Source organism: Acartia tonsa, chromosome 11, assembly GCF_053477335.1.
Source record: "Acartia tonsa isolate MP-2025a chromosome 11, ASM5347733v1, whole genome shotgun sequence".
Classification (NCBI taxonomy): Eukaryota; Metazoa; Arthropoda; class Copepoda; order Calanoida; family Acartiidae; genus Acartia; species Acartia tonsa.
In genome coordinates, this window is record NC_137270.1 from 25,178,637 (window position 1) to 25,197,878 (window position 19,242).

Genomic DNA, 19,242 nt, shown 5'->3' on the forward strand with positions numbered 1-19,242 from the left:
ACTTCACGTTGTGGAGTGTAAAAGATGTCAAAATAATTTTTAAAGTTTAAATTTTTTTTTGGTGTTGCAATTTGATGCACCTCTGGATTAGGGTTGATGAGGGCAGCAAGGATCTAAAGATCATTTCAAATCTTAATCCTATCTTGTTAGCAATTTTATTTCATGTTAGGATTGTAGGGATATGATCTTGATAACTGATAATCATAATTATATGTTAATATCCAGTATTTCCTAAGATAAATCTTATTAATTAAATTTTTTTCAGTTGCAGAAAATTGAAAAAGAGGTGAGAAGAAATGCTTAAGTATAAGCTTTAATAGTTGAAATAAACACGAAAAACTTTTTAAAAAATTATCATAATAGATTAATTGATCATAATACTTTTTCTCGTGTTCATTCGAAACTGACTAACATTCTTTGGATTAGAACTGGTTCTCATACATACAAAACAATTATGTCCAGCATACAAATTCCGCATTGCATTTTCTATGAATACAAAAACTGGTTTTAATCTTAAAATTTTAATTTACGGCCATGTAACTTCAAAATAGGTATGAAAACCTAACCTAACAATCATAATCATAATATAATATGTTAAACTTTTCAATTGCTCTATCGAATTTAAACAAATGATGTTTAATTTAAAACTTTATCTTAATATATGATTCAATTGAATTAATATGATAGATGGAAAGTCAGAGAGAAATGAAAAGAATGGAAATAAAAGCTCAGGTTCATTTAACATGTTTGTAGTAAAATCACCTATGAATTACTTAATATAGCTTGACTTGGTTTTAATCTTATAAGGGGGGGGGGGGGGGGGTTAATGCATCCATCTCGTAATCAGTGAGCAAATGGCACTTAGAATTCGAATTTCCATCTTTATTTCCATGAGTAATCCTTGGTAGGTCTATTTTCCCTAAATCGAACAAAAAGTTGGAAAATTAACGGCTGGCGGCTCAGCCGTTTTGCCATTTTTTGGATATCTATAATGCAAATGCGAAACCCATCTCCACATAATACTCTTTTCCACTCCAAAACGCTATCAAACGGTTCTAGACGGTAGCTGTTGGTACTAGAAGTTTTAAAAATGGTTAATCCTATTATTTAACATGAATTAAACCAAAAATATGTTTTAAGTTAATTCCTACGTAATTTGTTTCGGAACGCATGCCTTGCCGTTCTCAAAATCTTATCTCCAAGCCCTCCGAATGACCAACATAGCGAAGTTTACAAATGTGTATTTATTACCATGAAAACAGTGAGTCTAAAACAAAAATATAAAAATTAATTACATAAAATTAATGGTTTATTATTTTTGTAAGATCGAGGTTGCGTGATTTCAATTTAATTAAAAATATAAAATTTCTAAAAAACTTTTAATTGGCACGAAACATATTAAATCGCATCAGAAATTGATAATTTTAGATTCAAATGATCAGTAAAATTAAGGAAAATATTCGTATGTCAAAAGTTAGCAATTAAGTGGTCTATTTGTTGAAAAATTAATGTTTTAAATTTCTTCATAAAATTATACCATTCTACGCTTATTATTAAGAATTAAAGATAAATTCTTACCACATATGATGTCAAACTAAGCAGGAAGGCTTATTTGAGATCTTCCACGGATTAGAGCGCATGTATATTCAACCAATACATTATTTTCATTCACGTAGCTCTTCACATGGGAATCATCAAAGGAAAAATGCGCGTCTTTTTGTTTGTTTACAAGCGACGCGCGGAGATAGTTAGGAATGCCGCGTTACACACTCATTCTCTGGTGTAAGGAAAAGGGAATTAATGGGTTCGAACTTGCCAGGGAATACAAGAAAATACATTCCAACACACACCCGTCTAGTCACTGGGAATCGAACACAATAACTCATCTTAGCATCATGCGTGCAGACAGTGTCCACAAAATCACAATCTCATAACGCATAAATTACAAGAGTTTAAAATGGCATGGCCATCAGGCCTAAAATTAATTATGGTAACTTACGAACACCACAATAACTCAAACCGACTCCACTACCACATAAGGATAGGAATAAGGAATGGGAAAAGCATTCAACATTCATGAAATGCACATTTACCACTCACACATCTCATTATATCATGGCCTCATAATCTCAATTAAAATTAGAATTACAGACCATGTAATTGCGAATACATGAATTAATAATCAATAGTACCTAAACTTTGATTAGGTACCTACATAATAATAGGCAAATGATTTTTATACTAAAAATCGCATCAATAATTAAATAATCAACTCAAACTTTTTTCATCAAAAGAAAGAAAGATTAAATAATGACATTTTTTCTACTAAATCTTTTTGCTAGAAAAGAAAAGTAAAATTTCATAAAAAAACTTCTCAATAATTAGAATTTTTCTCTGACGGAAAAATACTCGTGCTTACATCTAAACATTTTTTCAGATAAGATAAGTAAGATCCTTAAATCTAAACATGTTTTAATAAAATAGATACTTAAATCTAAATAAATATGACTGTAAAAAATCATCAAACATCGGAAAATTAAAATTTCATAATTTTAAATCTTCGTGAATCAAAATTGCGTAAAATAAAATTGCAATTGAAATATGCAAATTAAATTTACCAAAATAAAACAAAAGCTCAATATAAGAAAAGAACTTCTCTAAATGCTGAGTTTGCAATTTCTCTCTGCTTTGAAAAGAAAGCAACTTATACGTATTCAAACAGTCATAATTAAGGCAATATGGGGCCTCAGTTAGAATGAATCCCTCAAGATACAAACTAACAAATCCATCAAACATAAAAAATTGCCATGTTCCAGCTATCCTGTCGGACGTTATGTCTTTCCATCACAATTTTTGATACCGCATAATTTCCAACAGGATTTCTGGCGCAGGGCTGCATCAACTGAAAATAAACATAATTAGTGATGTTAAAATCAAATTAAATAAAAAAGAATCATGAATAATTCAAAGAAACTTTAAAATCATCAATCAAAGCAATCAAAATAAAAAATTATCTTATGCTTTAGTTTTGCCGTTCTGCGGTATGTCTGGCCGAGGAAACAGAGCTAAGATACACCGTAGAGCGGTCTTATTAAGCTTAAATCTTCGAACTCAAAGAATCTACTTAATTCAAGGCGAAAAAAATCTGCGTTTTTTCTTTAGGTACATCGGTTAAAAGGTAAATAGTAATAATTTTAATATGCATGTAATATTAAATTATTTATGTGATTATAATAAATCTTAAAGAAATATTTGTATGATGTAAAAAAAATCTCATTGTGTTAATTTTTTATCATATCGAATTTCAATTAAACAAGGATAAAAATGTTCGTATTTGCGTAGGTACCTAGGAAAATTTCCGCGAAAAAAATCCCTGGTCCCGGAGAGACTTAAATCATTGAAAAAACTTGCGTAAACGTATGAAAAACTTAAGTTTGCATTTCAAATGAAAAAAATCTTGCGTCGATTTGGAAGTTTAAACGAAATTGCGTCAAAATTTGCGTTTTTTGTCTTTCGAAAAAATATCTGATAAATCTACCGTAAAAATAAAATTCAAAGTTAAACAAGAACGATACTTATACTAAACTTTGGGTAGATTGATCTTGAGCAGACGTCTTGCGGAAGTCTCGTTACTCGTGGCGGCTGCGTCATCTGATAATTTGTACTTGCAAACCACGGTCCTCCCACCTGGGCGCACTTCTTCCACACGCCCCAATCTGAACTTCTTCATCAAACTTGTGCTATCGTCGATCAGCACCACGTCTCCCGGCTCGAGCAGCACCTCGTTGCGGCGCCACTTGACGGACTTGAGTAGCTCAGGCATGAGCTGCTCCTTGTACACCTGATGGAACTGACGGGTCAACTCCTCCAAGTTCTCCAGCCTCCTGGTGATGGGCTCCTTGCAACCTGTCTCGAAGGTGCAGATTGCATCGTTGGTCCTGCCGCCTAACAGATCAGCAGGTGAAATTATTCTCCAGCAATTGACGTCATCTCCTTGAGTGGCATACGTCAATGGTTTCGAATTCAAGACTCTGGCAGTCTCAGCACACAACACCAATAAATCATTGAAGGTTACAGTAGCACCAGCCAACTTCTTGTTCAACACACGCTTGACCAGCCCAACCTGCCTCTCCACAGTACCTACGAACGAGTGTGCTGCAGTGGGCACAAGATGCCATTCAAAATGCATCCTGGTATCCTTCAAAAGTTCATCCATAATTCGTTTGGCACCAGCCATATTGGTGCCTCTGTCTGTAGTAACCCTTCTAGGCATATTGTAAAGCGCCTGAAGTTTTCTCAAGCCGACCAGCACGGCTTCAGTTGAATAATCGGTCAACACGTCAACAAACACAGCCTGTGTGAATCTACAGGCCACAATCAACAACCAGACTTTGTACTTAGTCTTGGAACTCCTGGTGCCAACGCCAGGCTTCACAACTTCTATCGGCCCCGCAAGGTCCATATGCACCTCCTTGAAGGGCATTGAGGGCTCAACACGATCTGGCAGAATATTAGCAATTGCGGGACTCGAACGCTTGGCATATTCAATGGAACATGCAGCACAACTCTTGACCACTTTCATAGCCTCCATGCGGCCATGTGTGATCCATGCATACCTGCGGCTTTGCGCCAATGTTTTACGATGGCCTCCATGTCCCAATTCATCGTGGGACTGTTGAAGGATGAGCCTCGCCAGCCTGTTGTGGCGGCTGAGCAAGACAACACCTGGGCTGTCCTTCATAACTTTCCTGGGGCCTCCAGCAGCGGCCTCAAGAGCCTCATCTCCCCTCCCGGCCATTTTCAATATTGTGAATGACCTAAGAGGAAAACATCCATCATGACCCACTATGGGCCAACAAACCTGGACCTTGTGATGATAGGGTTGAAGGGAGTCGAATTTCCCCTCGGCGTCCATGGTCATCTCCTTCTCTTGGTTGAAGGAAGTCAAAAACAAGTCACAAACAGAATCCATGTATGTATTTGTGAAAGTGTAGTTCTCATAATACCTAGAACTATCATTGTTGCTAACACCATCCTCATTTGTTGCAACGCCACGTTTCTTGACAAGCAACATTTTAAAGCAGTTGGCAGCCTTAAGAACTGCGGCCACAGTCCTCCTTGCCTGCCTGTAGGTCCTTCTTGCCAGGGACCTCCAGAAATCATTGTCCACCACCTGTGTGAACATTACCTTGAGCTTCGCCATCTTGGGATTTAGCTCGCTCTCGGGAATGGATGCATTTACCTCACCCGCCGTCTTAACGGGCCACTGGTCCTGTTCCAGGCGCAACCAGCTTGGACCTTCCTGGTATGTAGATCCAGGTTGTACATCCTCAATCGTACACAAACCACGCGTCGCCAGGTCGGCGATGTTGTGTTGGGTTGGAACCCATCTCCAATCTTCAGGGCTCGTCAACTGTTGTATCTCGGAAACACGATGACTGTTGAAAACATTCAGCATAACACTGTCACTGGATAGCTGAGCCAGGGCACAGCTGCTATCACTAAAAAATACTTTGCCAGAAATGTTGAAAGGTAGGGCTCTGACAACAGTATCCACAAGCCTTGCCAAAATTAGACAACTAAGCATTTCTAACCTTGGTATAGACTCTATCTTCACTGGTGCGACACGTGACTTGGCGCAACACAAAACTACATCATATCCTCCAGGAACTGGCCATCTCAGGTAGGTGATGGCTGCATAGGCCTGGTTAGATGCATCACAGAAACCCACAACCATTGGAAGCCCCAACGGCTTATCGGGAACCATCGAACGTCTGAACGACACATTTCCAAGTGCCGAACGGTCCTGGAGGCTGGACACGAGCTCCGACCTCAACTCTCCAGGTATGACATCATCCCAGTTGCATCCATGTATGCAAACTGAGCGCAGACAAAGCTTGGATTTAAGCAGCAATGGCGCTGCTAGACCCATTGGGTCATACAATTGTTGCACAATTCTCCAAACTTCTCGTTTAGTTATCAACTCAGGTAGACTTCTCCAGAGATCCTCCAGATCCAGATCCTCTAGTAGCTTTCTACCCTTAATCTTCTCGCCGTGGTTGGCTCTGACAGGTAGGAACAACTTATCCTGTTTAGGGTCCCAAACAAGGCCCAAAACTTTTACACTGTCAACATCATCTCCAGAATAAATAACAGATTTAAATCTGAAATTGCCAGGTGCAATCATATCTTCCAGCTCTTGGACCAGCTGGACAGCTTCAGGTTTACTGTTATGACCGCTCAAACAGTCATCCACGTAAGTACAAGTCTCCAATTTGACCGAAGGAGGATCTTGATACAAAACAAATTCAGGACTGAGTGGTTGCTGAACATCTCTCCACACCTCTTGCTGGGCTACAACGTCACAACCTCTAATCTTCTCAGATCCATAAACAACTTGAACATCCTGCTGGGAACGTCCACCAAAAATACGACCAGTGAGTCTGAGGGCGGTCACGGCCATATCGCCGGCCAAGGCTTCACCAAAGTTGATGGTTTTGGTGAGATAAACCTCCGGCTCTCCATCAACTGTATCAGCGAAAAAAACACGTTTCAGCTGAGAATCTTCATAGGTAGCTAACAATGAATTGTAGAACTTCTGAATGTCAGCCACGAATGCACACTTATAACTTCTGAACCGAATAAGATTGTGCATCAGGGTATATAATGGAACTGGCCCGTCCATCATAATACTATTGAGGCTTAGCCCCTTGCAGCAGAGGCTAGAATTGGCGCATATCCTCAATGGCGTGGAAATAGACTCTTTATATGCGCAGACTAGGCTCGAATAATACACGGGCTTAGTATAAGCTAGATCTTCTGGCGAAGCTTTCTGATACACTCCACGAGAGACAGCTTCATGGAACACTTGACAGAAGGTGTCATATTCACCTTTTTTGACCATCCTCTGCCGGTCACGTAAGCAGATCTTGTATGCCTGCTCAGAATTATCAAACAACACACTTGGCGGCTGCTTGTAAGGATATGAGGCCGTCCAGATACGGTTCTCAAGATCCAACGTCAAACCTTCTTCAATCAGCTGCCGCTTACGCACGTCCAAGGCGGACTGCCCGGCGGCAATGGCGGCGCAATGACGGCAGTTCTTACAACCGCTGCACATTGATGGCGGCTGTATCCCCAAACTTTCTGTACTCAGGAACTCCATCTTGCTGACCTCCAACTTAACAGCTTTACAGGCGACAGGATTAGCAACAGTCCTGCCATCTGCAGACACAACTAAATAGCCTGTACCAAATAAGCTTCTGTACAGTCTAGAATCACCAACCATTTTATCTGCACACGGGAACATAGCTGGTGTTAAATGGCCGATAAGAACATCAATCTTACCGTCGACCATAGAAAAATTATCAGGTTTCATGTTGAAAATTTCGGCGGCGGCTGCAGGATCAATAGAACGCAACCCTTCTTCAGTACCAATGCTGGGCACTACCGCCGCCTCCAGAATATGTGAATTCCGGTTGCGGTCAACCAAACAAATCTTGACTGTAGGACATGCTTGGCTCTTTCCATCTGCCAGAGAAATAGTAGCTGTGCGACCAGTTGACGGCAACTCTAACTTCTTGGCAATACTTCTAGAAATCAACGTCAAATTTGCTCCAGAGTCCCACATAGCATTGACGGTGACTTGACGTTTGTCAGCCGCCAATGCTGGGAGCTGCTGCAGCATCAGCATAAAATTGTTCTTGCTAAACAATTGTGATTCATAAACTGCCGCAACTTGTCCAGCCACAGTCTCATGAATCAAGCTATTATGGGGTTGATTGCAGCTGTCTATGGTACAGCTGCCAAGTTTATCGGCTCTAGGACAGTCGGCAACCCTATGCCCCTTTTGCAAGCAGAGCAAACAGGCGCCTATCTTCTTGATGAAGACCTTACGTTCAGGAACAGACATATCCCTAAACTTGGAGCACTTAAACAACAGGTGATCAGAACTACAACCTTCCGACGGGCAAGGCTGTTTCTTCTTGGTCTTAGCTGGAGACCCAGGTTTACCAACGGCTGTAGCTGCGGCCGCAGGATTACCTTTCTTCTTGGAGGGGGTGTCTACATCAGTCGAGCACCGCATCAAAATGGCGCCCCTCTGTTCCTCTATAATCTTCAACAGCTTAGGAACATTTGGGGTATCCATCGAGCCCAACGCTAGGTTGAGCTTATCTTGAAAATCACGTGGCAACTTCTTGGATAACATCTCCAGAAGGATCACGGTCAACCACTGGCTTGTGGTAACTTCATCATCATCATCATCTTTAGTCAGCTGCTCGAGCTGGCTAACTGCACCACCAAACTCTGCTAAGACTGTCACAATCTGGTTGGAGTCCGACGGTTTAGGCTTCTTCTCCCATTGGTTGAAAAGGCAGAGCATCTGACGTGTTTTGGACTTAAAACGTGCATCAAGGTAAGCCCATTGAGATTCATGCGATTGAATCTGAATTAACTGAAGTCTCAACTCTTTATTTTTACAGACCTTTTCACTGCTCAATAATAACTGTAAATATGACGGGTCCTGTCCTACGGTAAGCTTTTTAAAATTGTCCTTGAAACTTACGTAGGCTGCCTCTTGGCCGTCGAAGCTGGGAAGAAGGCGTTCGTCGACACGATTCATATATCCTGGCGTGAATATAGAACCGGTGCCGAACTGTGGTGTGCCAAACGGTGACACAAATGGCGATGCTGTCGAGGCACCCGCCGTTGTTGTAGGCAGCTTCACAGGTTCAAGCTTAACCTCAGCCAGCCGTTTCATCAAAGCAGACAAAGTGTTTATAATTGGTTCTGGTAAGGGAAAGTATGACCCTTTAATAACTTTCACAATCTTTAAGCATCGATCATATAGTTCAGCCTTATGGTCAGGCAAATTATCACCAACTAAATCAACAACACTTTGAATGTCACTAAGCTCTTCTATAGCATCTAGAGCATCTTTCAGAGCACTATAATCCTTTTGCACAGTAACTATATTAGAATAAATGTCACTAAACTCCTCAAGCTCTTGGATTCTCACACCAAGCTTGCTAAAACCGACCATGATGCTATCGAATGTCTCGAACTTGTCATGGACAAGGATTGACTCCTTAGTGAAATGTCTAACGTCAAGCTCTGAAGATTCACTGACCAACTTCATCACTTTATTTAGTTCACTGGTTAGGGCCTCGACGGCTGGGCGCAGCCGCAATCCCAGTTGAGCGCCTTTATTCTTTTTAGGACCCATGATTGTCACAAAAGTTAACTGTACTGATTACGATTATAATAATGCGTGGTAAGGTATCACAACCAACACATTCACAAAACTTCACAGATATTTTCTTAGCCGCATCTGTTCTGTCTTGTTTTCATTGTTTCGGAACGCATGCCTTGCCGTTCTCGAAATCTTATCTCCAAGCCCTCCGAATGACCAACATAGCGAAGTTTACAAATGTGTATTTATTACCATGAAAACAGTGAGTCTAAAACAAAAATATAAAAATTAATTACATAAAATTAATGGTTTATTATTTTTGTAAGATCGAGGTTGCGTGATTTCAATTTAATTAAAAATATAAAATTTCTAAAAAACTTTAAATTGGCACGAAACATATTAAATCGCATCAGAAATTGATAATTTTAGATTCAAATGATCAGTAAAATTAAGGAAAATATTCGTATGTCAAAAGTTAGCAATTAAGTGGTCTATTTGTTGAAAAATTAATGTTTTAAATTTCTTCATAAAATTATACCATTCTACGCTTATTATTAAGAATTAAAGATAAATTCTTACCACATATGATGTCAAACTAAGCAGGAAGGCTTATTTGAGATCTTCCAAGGATTAGAGCGCATGTATATTCAACCAATACATTATTTTCATTCACGTAGCTCTTCACATGGGAATCATCAAAGGAAAAATGCGCGTCTTTTTGTTTGTTTACAAGCGACGCGCGGAGATAGTTAGGAATGCCGCGTTACACACTCATTCTCTGGTGTAAGGAAAAGGGAATTAATGGGTTCGAACTTGCCAGGGAATACAAGAAAATACATTCCAACACATAATTGATGATGAATTTACCCTTAAAATAGGCAAAAACGGCTAAACGGCTGAGCCGCCAGCCGTTACTTTTTCAACTTTTTATTCAATTTAGGGAAAATAGACCTACCAAGGATTACTCATGCAAAAGTTCAGATAGAAATTCGAACTAAGTGCCATTTGCTCACTGATTACAAGATGGTTGCATTAACCCACCCTCCCTTTTATTTACGGCCTTGCAACTTCAAAATATGAATTAAAACCTAACCTAACAATCATAATCATAATCAAATATGTTAAACTTTTCAATTCCTATACACAATTTAAACAAAAGATGTTTAATTTAAACTTTATCTTAATATATGATTCAATAAAATTAATATGATAGATGGAAAGTCAGAGAGAAATTAAAAGAATGGAAATAGAAGCTCAGGTTAATTTAATATTTATTTATTCTTATTATTATTATTATAATTATATTGTTTGTAGTATAATTACTTATGAAATTACTTAACCCTTACAGATCGGGCCCCTATTCCCACCTTAAAGTGATCGCGAAGCTAATTTTTCAAATTGCATTTTTATTTACCTTTTCTTATTTTTTAAGTAATTTTCATTGAAAAATGCCTTAAAAATTCCACTAAGTTAGAAATAAATTAATTAAGGATGCCGAGATCCACTTCTCACGAAAATACCACAACAATCTGTGCACTTATAAGACTAAGGAAAAATCACCCTTTTCTTTGCTTACACATAAAAACAACGAAATTTATACTACAAAAATTTTGTTGTACTACATCTCTTTTGAAAAAAATTTTCAAACTTGGTTTACAATTAAATATAAAACCTGCCTTAATATCGTAAAATCAGTTACCAAATATTGATATATCTATGCAGGTACACTAACATATGAAAAATTGTTGAAATCTTCAGAAATTACATGATTTAAGAATAAAATTGGGCAAAAAGAATAAACAAATATTATTTGCTATACATATCTAGCAAAAAAATTAGCAGTCTTACTAAACGTTTTCCATAAACAAAAGCAATCTTTTTTTTGTCCCAATTATCGGAAAAGAGTAAAATTTTTCTAAATACCTGCCTATATTTAAACCCTAGATATTCCAAATTTAGTTTTTTATTTAATTTTTTTTAAAGCCTTAAATTCATATTCCTACAATCAATATACATAAGTTTCAACTAAACATTATTTAAATGAAAAATCCATATAAAAAAAACATTCAGGGCCCATTATTTTAAGTAGTTGTCTGTTTCATTCAACAGAGTTGGGGATTTAAAACGAAAAGGTCGTCAATTAAATAAAATCTGGATAATATATAAGTTGATTTTAATTAATTTTTATCCAGTAATATGACTGTTTCATTCACACAGAGTTGGGTCTTTGAAACAAAAAGGTTGTTAATCATTGAAAATCTTGATAACATAGATCATGCTTTTCAAGGACGTCCGAGCATTTTTAATGGGGGGGGGGCGGTGAGGGGTAAGAATTAAAAATTACAATTCCTGGGATGCCTACAGCACCACCAAGTTCATTTTGGGGGGAGAAATCTTTATGTCATAGAGTTAGTGACGTCTAAGCTTTTTTATTTTAAGGGGGGTAAAAATTAAAAATTTTGGGGATGCCTACCCCTTTATCCTCCACCCCCTAGGACGTCCCTGGTGATATTATGTAAAATCTTGACAAATTGGTTAAACAAGTTTATTAATTTATTGATTTATAATCATACAGATTTTGTTTATAAACCCAACTTATATTAGCCGTTTGCGTTGCCCTCTTTCTTTCTTCGTCCCCTCTCTTACCTGTCATAGTACAAATGGTACCAACGGATTTTGTTAAGTTGAAATATAGAAACCAAACATTTTTTAATATTGTAAAAGTGTTCAGTGTAATTTAAGTTATAAGTTTGGACCAATATAGGACAATTTCAATAACTATAATAAGTAAATAATTGTATTCCCATAACTGAAAAGACATGTTATTTTATTCCCTTTTATATATATATATATTAATTGCTTATTATTAGTATTAAAATAAAAGCCTTGCTTTAATTATTGTACATCCATATTTAACAGACTTATATATAAATTTATTAAAAGAATAGAATTTGTGTGCTCTTTATCCTATTCCATGTTTTGAAGAATAAACTTTAATACAATCAAGTTCTGTGGTGTCCGTACTCTGTCTGTGTGTATGTGTGTGTGTGTGTGTTTAATTCAACTTGACTGTACTCAAAAAACGCCTATCTTAGAAAACACGTATAGCAAAACCTTAATTAATTCACATTTTAAAGTTTGTTTCTTTTAAATATCTTCTATAAATTTTAATTAATTAATCTAATATAATCTAAGCAAGAATTTTACCCCAAAATAAAATAAAACCTTAATATCTGTAAAAACTTTCTCAATTGATAATAAAACTTTAAAATCCCCCAATTATGTGGGGGCCTATTCGTATTTTTAGCTCTGCAGTATGATTCCAAAAGAGAGTACAAACACACAGACAAACATCCTGTTACTTTATTAGTAACAGGATGTTTGTGTGTCTGTATATTTGTACCAAAGGATCTCGTAACTGCTGAACTGATCAGGTTCTCCTTAACATGGTAGATTCTCATAGGTCCCGGGAAGATTTATAACTATTTTGGGGGAGGGTACCACCACCTTCCTAAGAGAAATCACAAGAAATCAAAAAAATTTATGTTTCTTGATTTAACAAAGAGCATTCAATGAAACATAAATGTCAAATGCAACATAGACATATTTTAAATATAAAAAAAAGTATTTAAAGTGCCACTAGAGGCCTCTAGGGGCGTAGCCACTAGTTAGAGATAAAAAGCTTGGACTTTATCTTAACAATTTTTAATAAATGAATGTGTCTTTATACAAAATGAATATAATTAAGTCATATTAATGATATAAAAATATATTCTTATTAATATATTGATTGCTAGATATAAAACAATGCTTTGCTTTTTAAAATGTTTTTTTAGAAAAGCATTTTCTGAGATATGCATTTTTTGAGATAGGCGTTAAATAAGATGATACAATATTGATGGTCCCGAGAATAGCTTAATTTTATAGTTTCAATTATAATATTATCAATTGCCTGTATGTAACCTGTTATATTACATTTTATCATACATATACAAAGCAATTAACTGATTTCAAATGATTTTTAACGTCACATATCTAAAGCCATGTAGATATGTAGATATTCATATAAATTTTCAAATAAAGGGAAAAATGAAAATCCAGGTACCATTATCAGTGATATTCATTACCATATATGGCTTTATTTCTGTGACCATCGGAAGAAAATTTTTAATCTATCCGTAGATTACAATTTCAACATTTTTTGGTTAGTTTAATAGGGTATGTAACAAAAGCATTTATTTTACTATTAATTTGCAAGTAAACTTCAACTAAAAGATTGTTATTTGTCGATTTTGATAGGTTTTTAGGTATGTATAATAAAACACAAAATACAACGATGTTTTCAAGGGAATAAATTCGTTTTTTTAAAGTTTGATTTATTTTTAAATGGGAAGTATTTAAGACTTAATTCTCAAAATAGTACTCTTAAAAAACATTAATCAGTGACATATATCAACTTTTTTCCAGCTTCGTGAACACTTTAATAGATCGGGGGGGGGGGGGTCTTTATCTTCTGTTACAGATAAAGACGTAAAATTTTTTTCTGGTGGTTTATGTGTATTTTTAGAGAAAATTACTTTTTCTAGTCATAGCGGTCAGGCCGCTCCTTAGCCGCTTTTTACTTTTTCTGATCATCGCCAAAAAACGGCAAATAACGGAAACCGCCATTTTCGGCGGTTACGGCGGTAAAACGGCGGTTGGCGGCGCAAATTAATATTTTATTTGTTTATTATTGCTCAAGGATTTACCAAAAAAAATTTTAGGTCTCTAGCTGTAATAGAAGCCACGATATTCATGATATATGTCTGTAGTAAAAGCCGGACAAAAATCGGTCATAAAGTCGGTCAGGGTGCGGTCAAACGATCATAACACCACTTTTCTCATAAGGTCATTGATATCTCAGTATTCACGAAAAAAAATTAGGTTTCTACCTTATATACAAAGTCATAATGTAGAAATCAAGATTTATTTAGAATTTTTTTTTTAATTTTGGTGCTACCCAACCGACTTTGACCGGACACCACGACCGACACAGACCAGATATCCTAATAAAATCAACTCTTGCCGACGTATAATTACTAAACTTAAAAAGTCATGAAGTCACAACTCTCCATCTTACCTACAAAAAAAATGACATTGAAAAAATAGAGGGGGGGGGTCAATATGACCCCCCCCCCCCCCCCCGATCTGTAAGGGTTAATATTGCTTCTTGACTTGTATAAAAATAAAGTTTAAACTTTGAACCCTTTTAATTAGCAACATTTTTTATTTAATGAATTTACTGTTTCTGTTCTATAAAAAGTTAGATAACTTAATGAAGTTGATCAAGAGTGACATACAGACTTAAAGAGTTATATTTTTCAACTACATTATATTTAATAAATCATATGGAAATGAATTTTTTTTTCAATAAAAACTGAATTTTCAGGCAGAAGAAAGAAGATACCTGGTAAGGCTTTCTTAATAAAAATATGTATTGATATTCAATACCCCGTCCCGTTTTAGAAAAATTTTGTTAAAATTTTGGCCCCCAGCCAAAATGGTTGATTTGTGCAAAATAAATGACCCATGCAAAATATTTTTTCTGTAATGCAAAAATTGCGATTGTACAATCACTGCAAAGTTTTTAAAATCTGCAAAAAGACCTGATTTTAAAGCTCTTGTAATTTTGACTTTGGAAGATTACTTGCTACACCTTAGTCCTTCATATGTTATAAATTAGACGGTCCCTAATTTTTTTGGTAAATTTCAGGTTTATATCGACACACTAGAATTTAAATTTTTGAAAAATCTTTAATGAGATGGTACAAGAGCTTTAAAACAGGTCTTTTTGCAGATTTTAAAAACTTTGCAGTGCTTGTACCATCGCAATTTTTGCATTACAGAAAAAATATTTTGCATGGGTCATTTTTTTGCACAAATCAACCATTTTGGCTGGGGGCCAAAATTTTAACACAATTTTTCTAAAACGGGACGGGGTAATATTCATACATCATTTTTAAAGACTATTGCTATTATTATTTAAGAAAATTGCCAAAAATACAATATGATACATTTCTCTTTTCTTTTATTTTTTTTATTACATTTTAAAGAATTTCCCCACAAATTTTGTAATTTAAATAAATATTTTGTAGGAAAGAATTGCTAAAGAGAAGACAAACTTAGAGGTAATGTTAAAATAAAATGCATTAATGTCCAAAAATTATGATTTAGGAGTTGATTTAAACATTTCACCTTGGAGGTGTTAATAAGGGCAATCTTACAGCATTAATTGAAAAGTTTTATTATGACCACTTTTAGAAAAAGAAAATTAAAGCAAGGAAAGCTCTTTCCAGTTTTAATATGTTTAACATTGTGTTACAATTAGATTTAATCAATATTATAATTATAATCATATTTCAGCAAGTAATATTTCTAATGAATATTAAAACTATTTTTTATTGTTTCTATGTGCAGATTTTTATATCTCTTACTTATTTAGAAACATTTTATCTTGAAGAAGATATGCTGTTTAGAAATATTTATTTTAGAATTAAGCAATTAAAATTTGTTTGTTTAGATTGCAAAAGCTAAAGAAGAAGCTGAGGTATTAATCATCATTTATTCATTTTTTCATTTTGATAGTTCTTACATATTAATAAAATGTTTTGCATAACTTCTCTCCCCTTTTCACAAGATTTGAAGAAATATAAGTTAAGTAAAAATTATTAATCTTTAAAATTATTTTTTTAGGTGTCCAAAAAGAAATTAGAGGTAATGTTATTTTACTTTAAGCTGATACCCAATCATATTTTTTAAAATTGAACTCCAGGGACATAATGTTTTAAAAGAGCATGTTTTAGAGTGATAACACTGCCAACTTGCTTATATGTAGATTAAAAGCATAACATTTTTATTCACTTATCCTAGAAAAAGCAAACAATAAATGTGCTTTTTAGATAATTTTAATTTTGATTTGTAGATTCTAATTTTGTACCTATAGTGAGACTATGTAGTATTTACACAATTAAAAGAGCATGTTTTAGAGTGATAATACTGCCAACTTGTTAATATGTAGAATAAAAGCATAACATTTTTATTCACTTATCCTAGAAAAAGCAAACAATAAATGTGCATTTAAAAAATAATTTTAGTTTTGATCTGAAGATTCTAATTTTGTACCTATAGTGAGCCTATGTAGTATTTACACAATTAAAAGAGCATGTTTTAGAGTGATAATACTGCCAACTTGTTAATATGTAGAATAAAAGCATAACATTTTTATTCACTTATCCTAGAAAAAGCAAACAATAAATGTGCATTTTAAAAATAATTTTAGTTTTGATTTGTAGATTCTAATTTTGTACCTATAGTGAGCCTATGTAGTATTTACACAATTAATTTATGCTGTTTTCATCATAATAATCTTTAATTTTATGCCCTACATAGAAAATTATTTTGATTGTAACATAATTTTAGGTTGAAGCAGCTAAAAATAAAGGAGAATTAGAATTTAAACTGAAAGAACAAGAAGCAAATTTTAAAATGAAAGAAAAACAGGTTAAAACATTAACAATTCAAATAATTCTAAAGATTGTTTAAAGATTCTTAAAAGATTAAACATAATTTAGGGTATGATAGACAAAAATAATCTTAAATTATTTTCAAAATTACAATATTCACATTATAAATTTTTAATGAAAGTTGTCACAACAACAACAGTTGTCAGAACGAGAAGCAAATGAAAGGGCAAAACAAAACAAGGTAAGGTTTTCTTATAAAATATCATTTTGGCACCTTTTCTTATCAAAACATATATTTGACAAAACATCTATTGCTCATATAGAAATCATTTGAAAGGCTCTAATTTTAACTGAAAAGAATCAAATTTCACCTGAACCACACAATAATAGAAAAAGAGACAAACCTAGTTGGAAGCTTAGTAATCAAATGAATCTTTACACAAAATTCGATGTTTATCTTTGATAACAGCTGAGATAATTCTAAAGATATACTATTCTTTCAGTTAGAACGTGAAAAAGTGAAAGAAGAGAGAGAAGCTAGGTTAAAAATGGAAGAAATGAATGCTAAGCTAAAAAAAGATGAGGTATTGTAAAACATCTTTATAAATAAAACTTTAATTTAAACCTTTTTTCTAAAGTTCTATATCAAATTTTGAAAAATATTACCATATAAAGTGTGTTATCTTATTATATGTTTCATCATTATTTGGTCACAACTCATTCAAAAAGGCTTTTAAAATAGACCTTTTTCAACCTAACATACTGAAATAGATCCTTTACAAGCCCAAATAATCAGTTTTGAGATATATCCATGTTTCAAGAAAAATTTACAAAAAAAAAAGGGAAATTTGGGTGTTACCTTTTATATGCACAGATACCATAAAATCAATTTTAAACAAACTTATTTATACTTTTCTCTCATTTTAAAGTTTTATTATGTTGAATTAACTATTCTTGAAGGGATTTATTTGCCTTTTTTTAAAATTTACATGAAACTTGGAGATATCTCAAACCTTATTGATTGGGCTTGTAAAGGATCTATTTGAGTATGTTAGGTCGAAAAAGGTATATTTAAAAAGCATTTTTGACTGAGTTGTGGCCAAATAATGATGAAACATATAAAAAGGTAACAAACTTTATACTATTATTTAGAAAATCTAATTTTCTATGAAAAATTCAAACTTTATTTTAAAAATATTTATGAATTTAGTGGGATCATGAGGAAAATATTGAAAAGATAAAGGTATTATCATTATGCAGTTTTTATAATAAATAAAAATGACAACATCCATAAGAAGCAAAGCTAATTAAAGACAGACAAGACATACATAGTAATTATTGATGTTCAGTGTTCATACAAATCTTTAGAAGTTTATCTTTGATAACAGCGGATAAAAGTGTATTTTACAATAATTTTGAAAGACCCACGTACAGAAAATATTTTATATATTAGATGTGCATTTTTTCATGAAATATAAGCCTTTTATCCTAAATAGCAAAACAGAAAAAAAAACATTTTTTTCAATAAAAGTTCTTGCAAATAGGCAGACGTACATTTTAAAATCATAGAGTAGCTTTAATATAAAAAATCCATATATCTAAATAAAAATGAGTAATATTATGTAATTTGTTCAGGCTGGGGTTGCTGAAAAAGACAAAGAGATGGAAATAGAGAAATTAAGAACAGAAACTAAACGAATTGAGGTATAAAAACTTGTGTGTCTATACATACAATCTTTGCCTTTTTATAAATAGATCCAGGGAAGGTTTAATACTATTTTGGGCGAAGGTACCCCTCTCCCCTCTCATGTGCCACTAGAGGCGTGACTGCTAGCTTCTAACAATATGAAAAATATTATTTCAAATTAAAAGTCTTAATACAAAAATATTTTCCCTCTAAAACAGAATAAAATAGCAGTGCAGATTATTAGAAACTAGGATCAAGTCAAGCTGAGTATGCCAATAGCCTGTTTTGGCACACGGTACTTGACTTGGGGGAATATTGGCATACTCTACTTGACTAGGGGGAATATTGGCATACTCTGCTTTTCTAGGGGGAATATTGGCATACTCTGCTTTACTTATCAAGATATGCTTTTCCTAGAATTTTGAAATAATTTATGTATATATACTAGCGGCTTCACCCCCGCCCCACTCTCGATGTCTCTAGGGGCATTTGAGGGAAGGAGAGAGCTGAAAAACTCCTTTACATTTAAGTTTTAAAAAGAAAAACTATGTAACAAAATCATGGTATTTTGAAGGACCAATAAGAAGCTTCATTGAAAGAAGAATCATAACAGTCCATCGATTAGTGAGATCTTTTATTTTGAAATTTTAATGGTTTTAGGCTAATTTTCGTAACTTTTCTACTACTTGGAATAGAGAGCTCCTAGATGCTAGGGACGCAACTGCTATTTTATATATTATGCGTACATAAAGTAGTAAATTTGTAGGTTGAATTAGATGACAACCTATATAATAAATATTAGATTTAAATGAATATTCTTAAATCCTGAGTCATGATCATACAAGTAGCGAAGCTACTCT

The 19,242-nt window shown here is 34.3% G+C and overlaps 2 protein-coding genes across 5 annotated transcripts in view; one reads left to right on the forward strand and one right to left on the reverse strand.

The window, feature by feature from the left end:
• The window catches only part of LOC145331692 (uncharacterized), a 109,715-nt gene that overhangs the window by 56,417 nt on the left and 34,056 nt on the right, over positions 1-19,242 (reverse strand). The gene's annotated exons all lie outside the window — the stretch shown is intronic.
• LOC145331687 (uncharacterized) overlaps positions 1-19,242 on the forward strand; it is a 42,224-nt gene that overhangs the window by 20,786 nt on the left and 2,196 nt on the right. The window contains exons 2-13 of one of the 3 annotated variants that reach the window (XM_080176485.1): positions 266-286; positions 688-732; positions 10,407-10,451; positions 14,622-14,642; positions 15,328-15,360; positions 15,753-15,779; positions 15,926-15,946; positions 16,652-16,732; positions 16,877-16,936; positions 17,199-17,279; positions 17,906-17,938; positions 18,331-18,399. In XM_080176485.1, the coding sequence (XP_080032611.1) occupies positions 266-286; positions 688-732; positions 10,407-10,451; positions 14,622-14,642; positions 15,328-15,360; positions 15,753-15,779; positions 15,926-15,946; positions 16,652-16,732; positions 16,877-16,936; positions 17,199-17,279; positions 17,906-17,938; positions 18,331-18,399 (537 nt within the window). The remainder of the gene's footprint in view (positions 1-265; positions 287-687; positions 733-10,406; positions 10,452-14,621; positions 14,643-15,327; positions 15,361-15,752; positions 15,780-15,925; positions 15,947-16,651; positions 16,733-16,876; positions 16,937-17,198; positions 17,280-17,905; positions 17,939-18,330; positions 18,400-19,242) is intronic. The other 2 variants (XM_080176487.1, XM_080176484.1) reach the window with 2 other exon arrangements.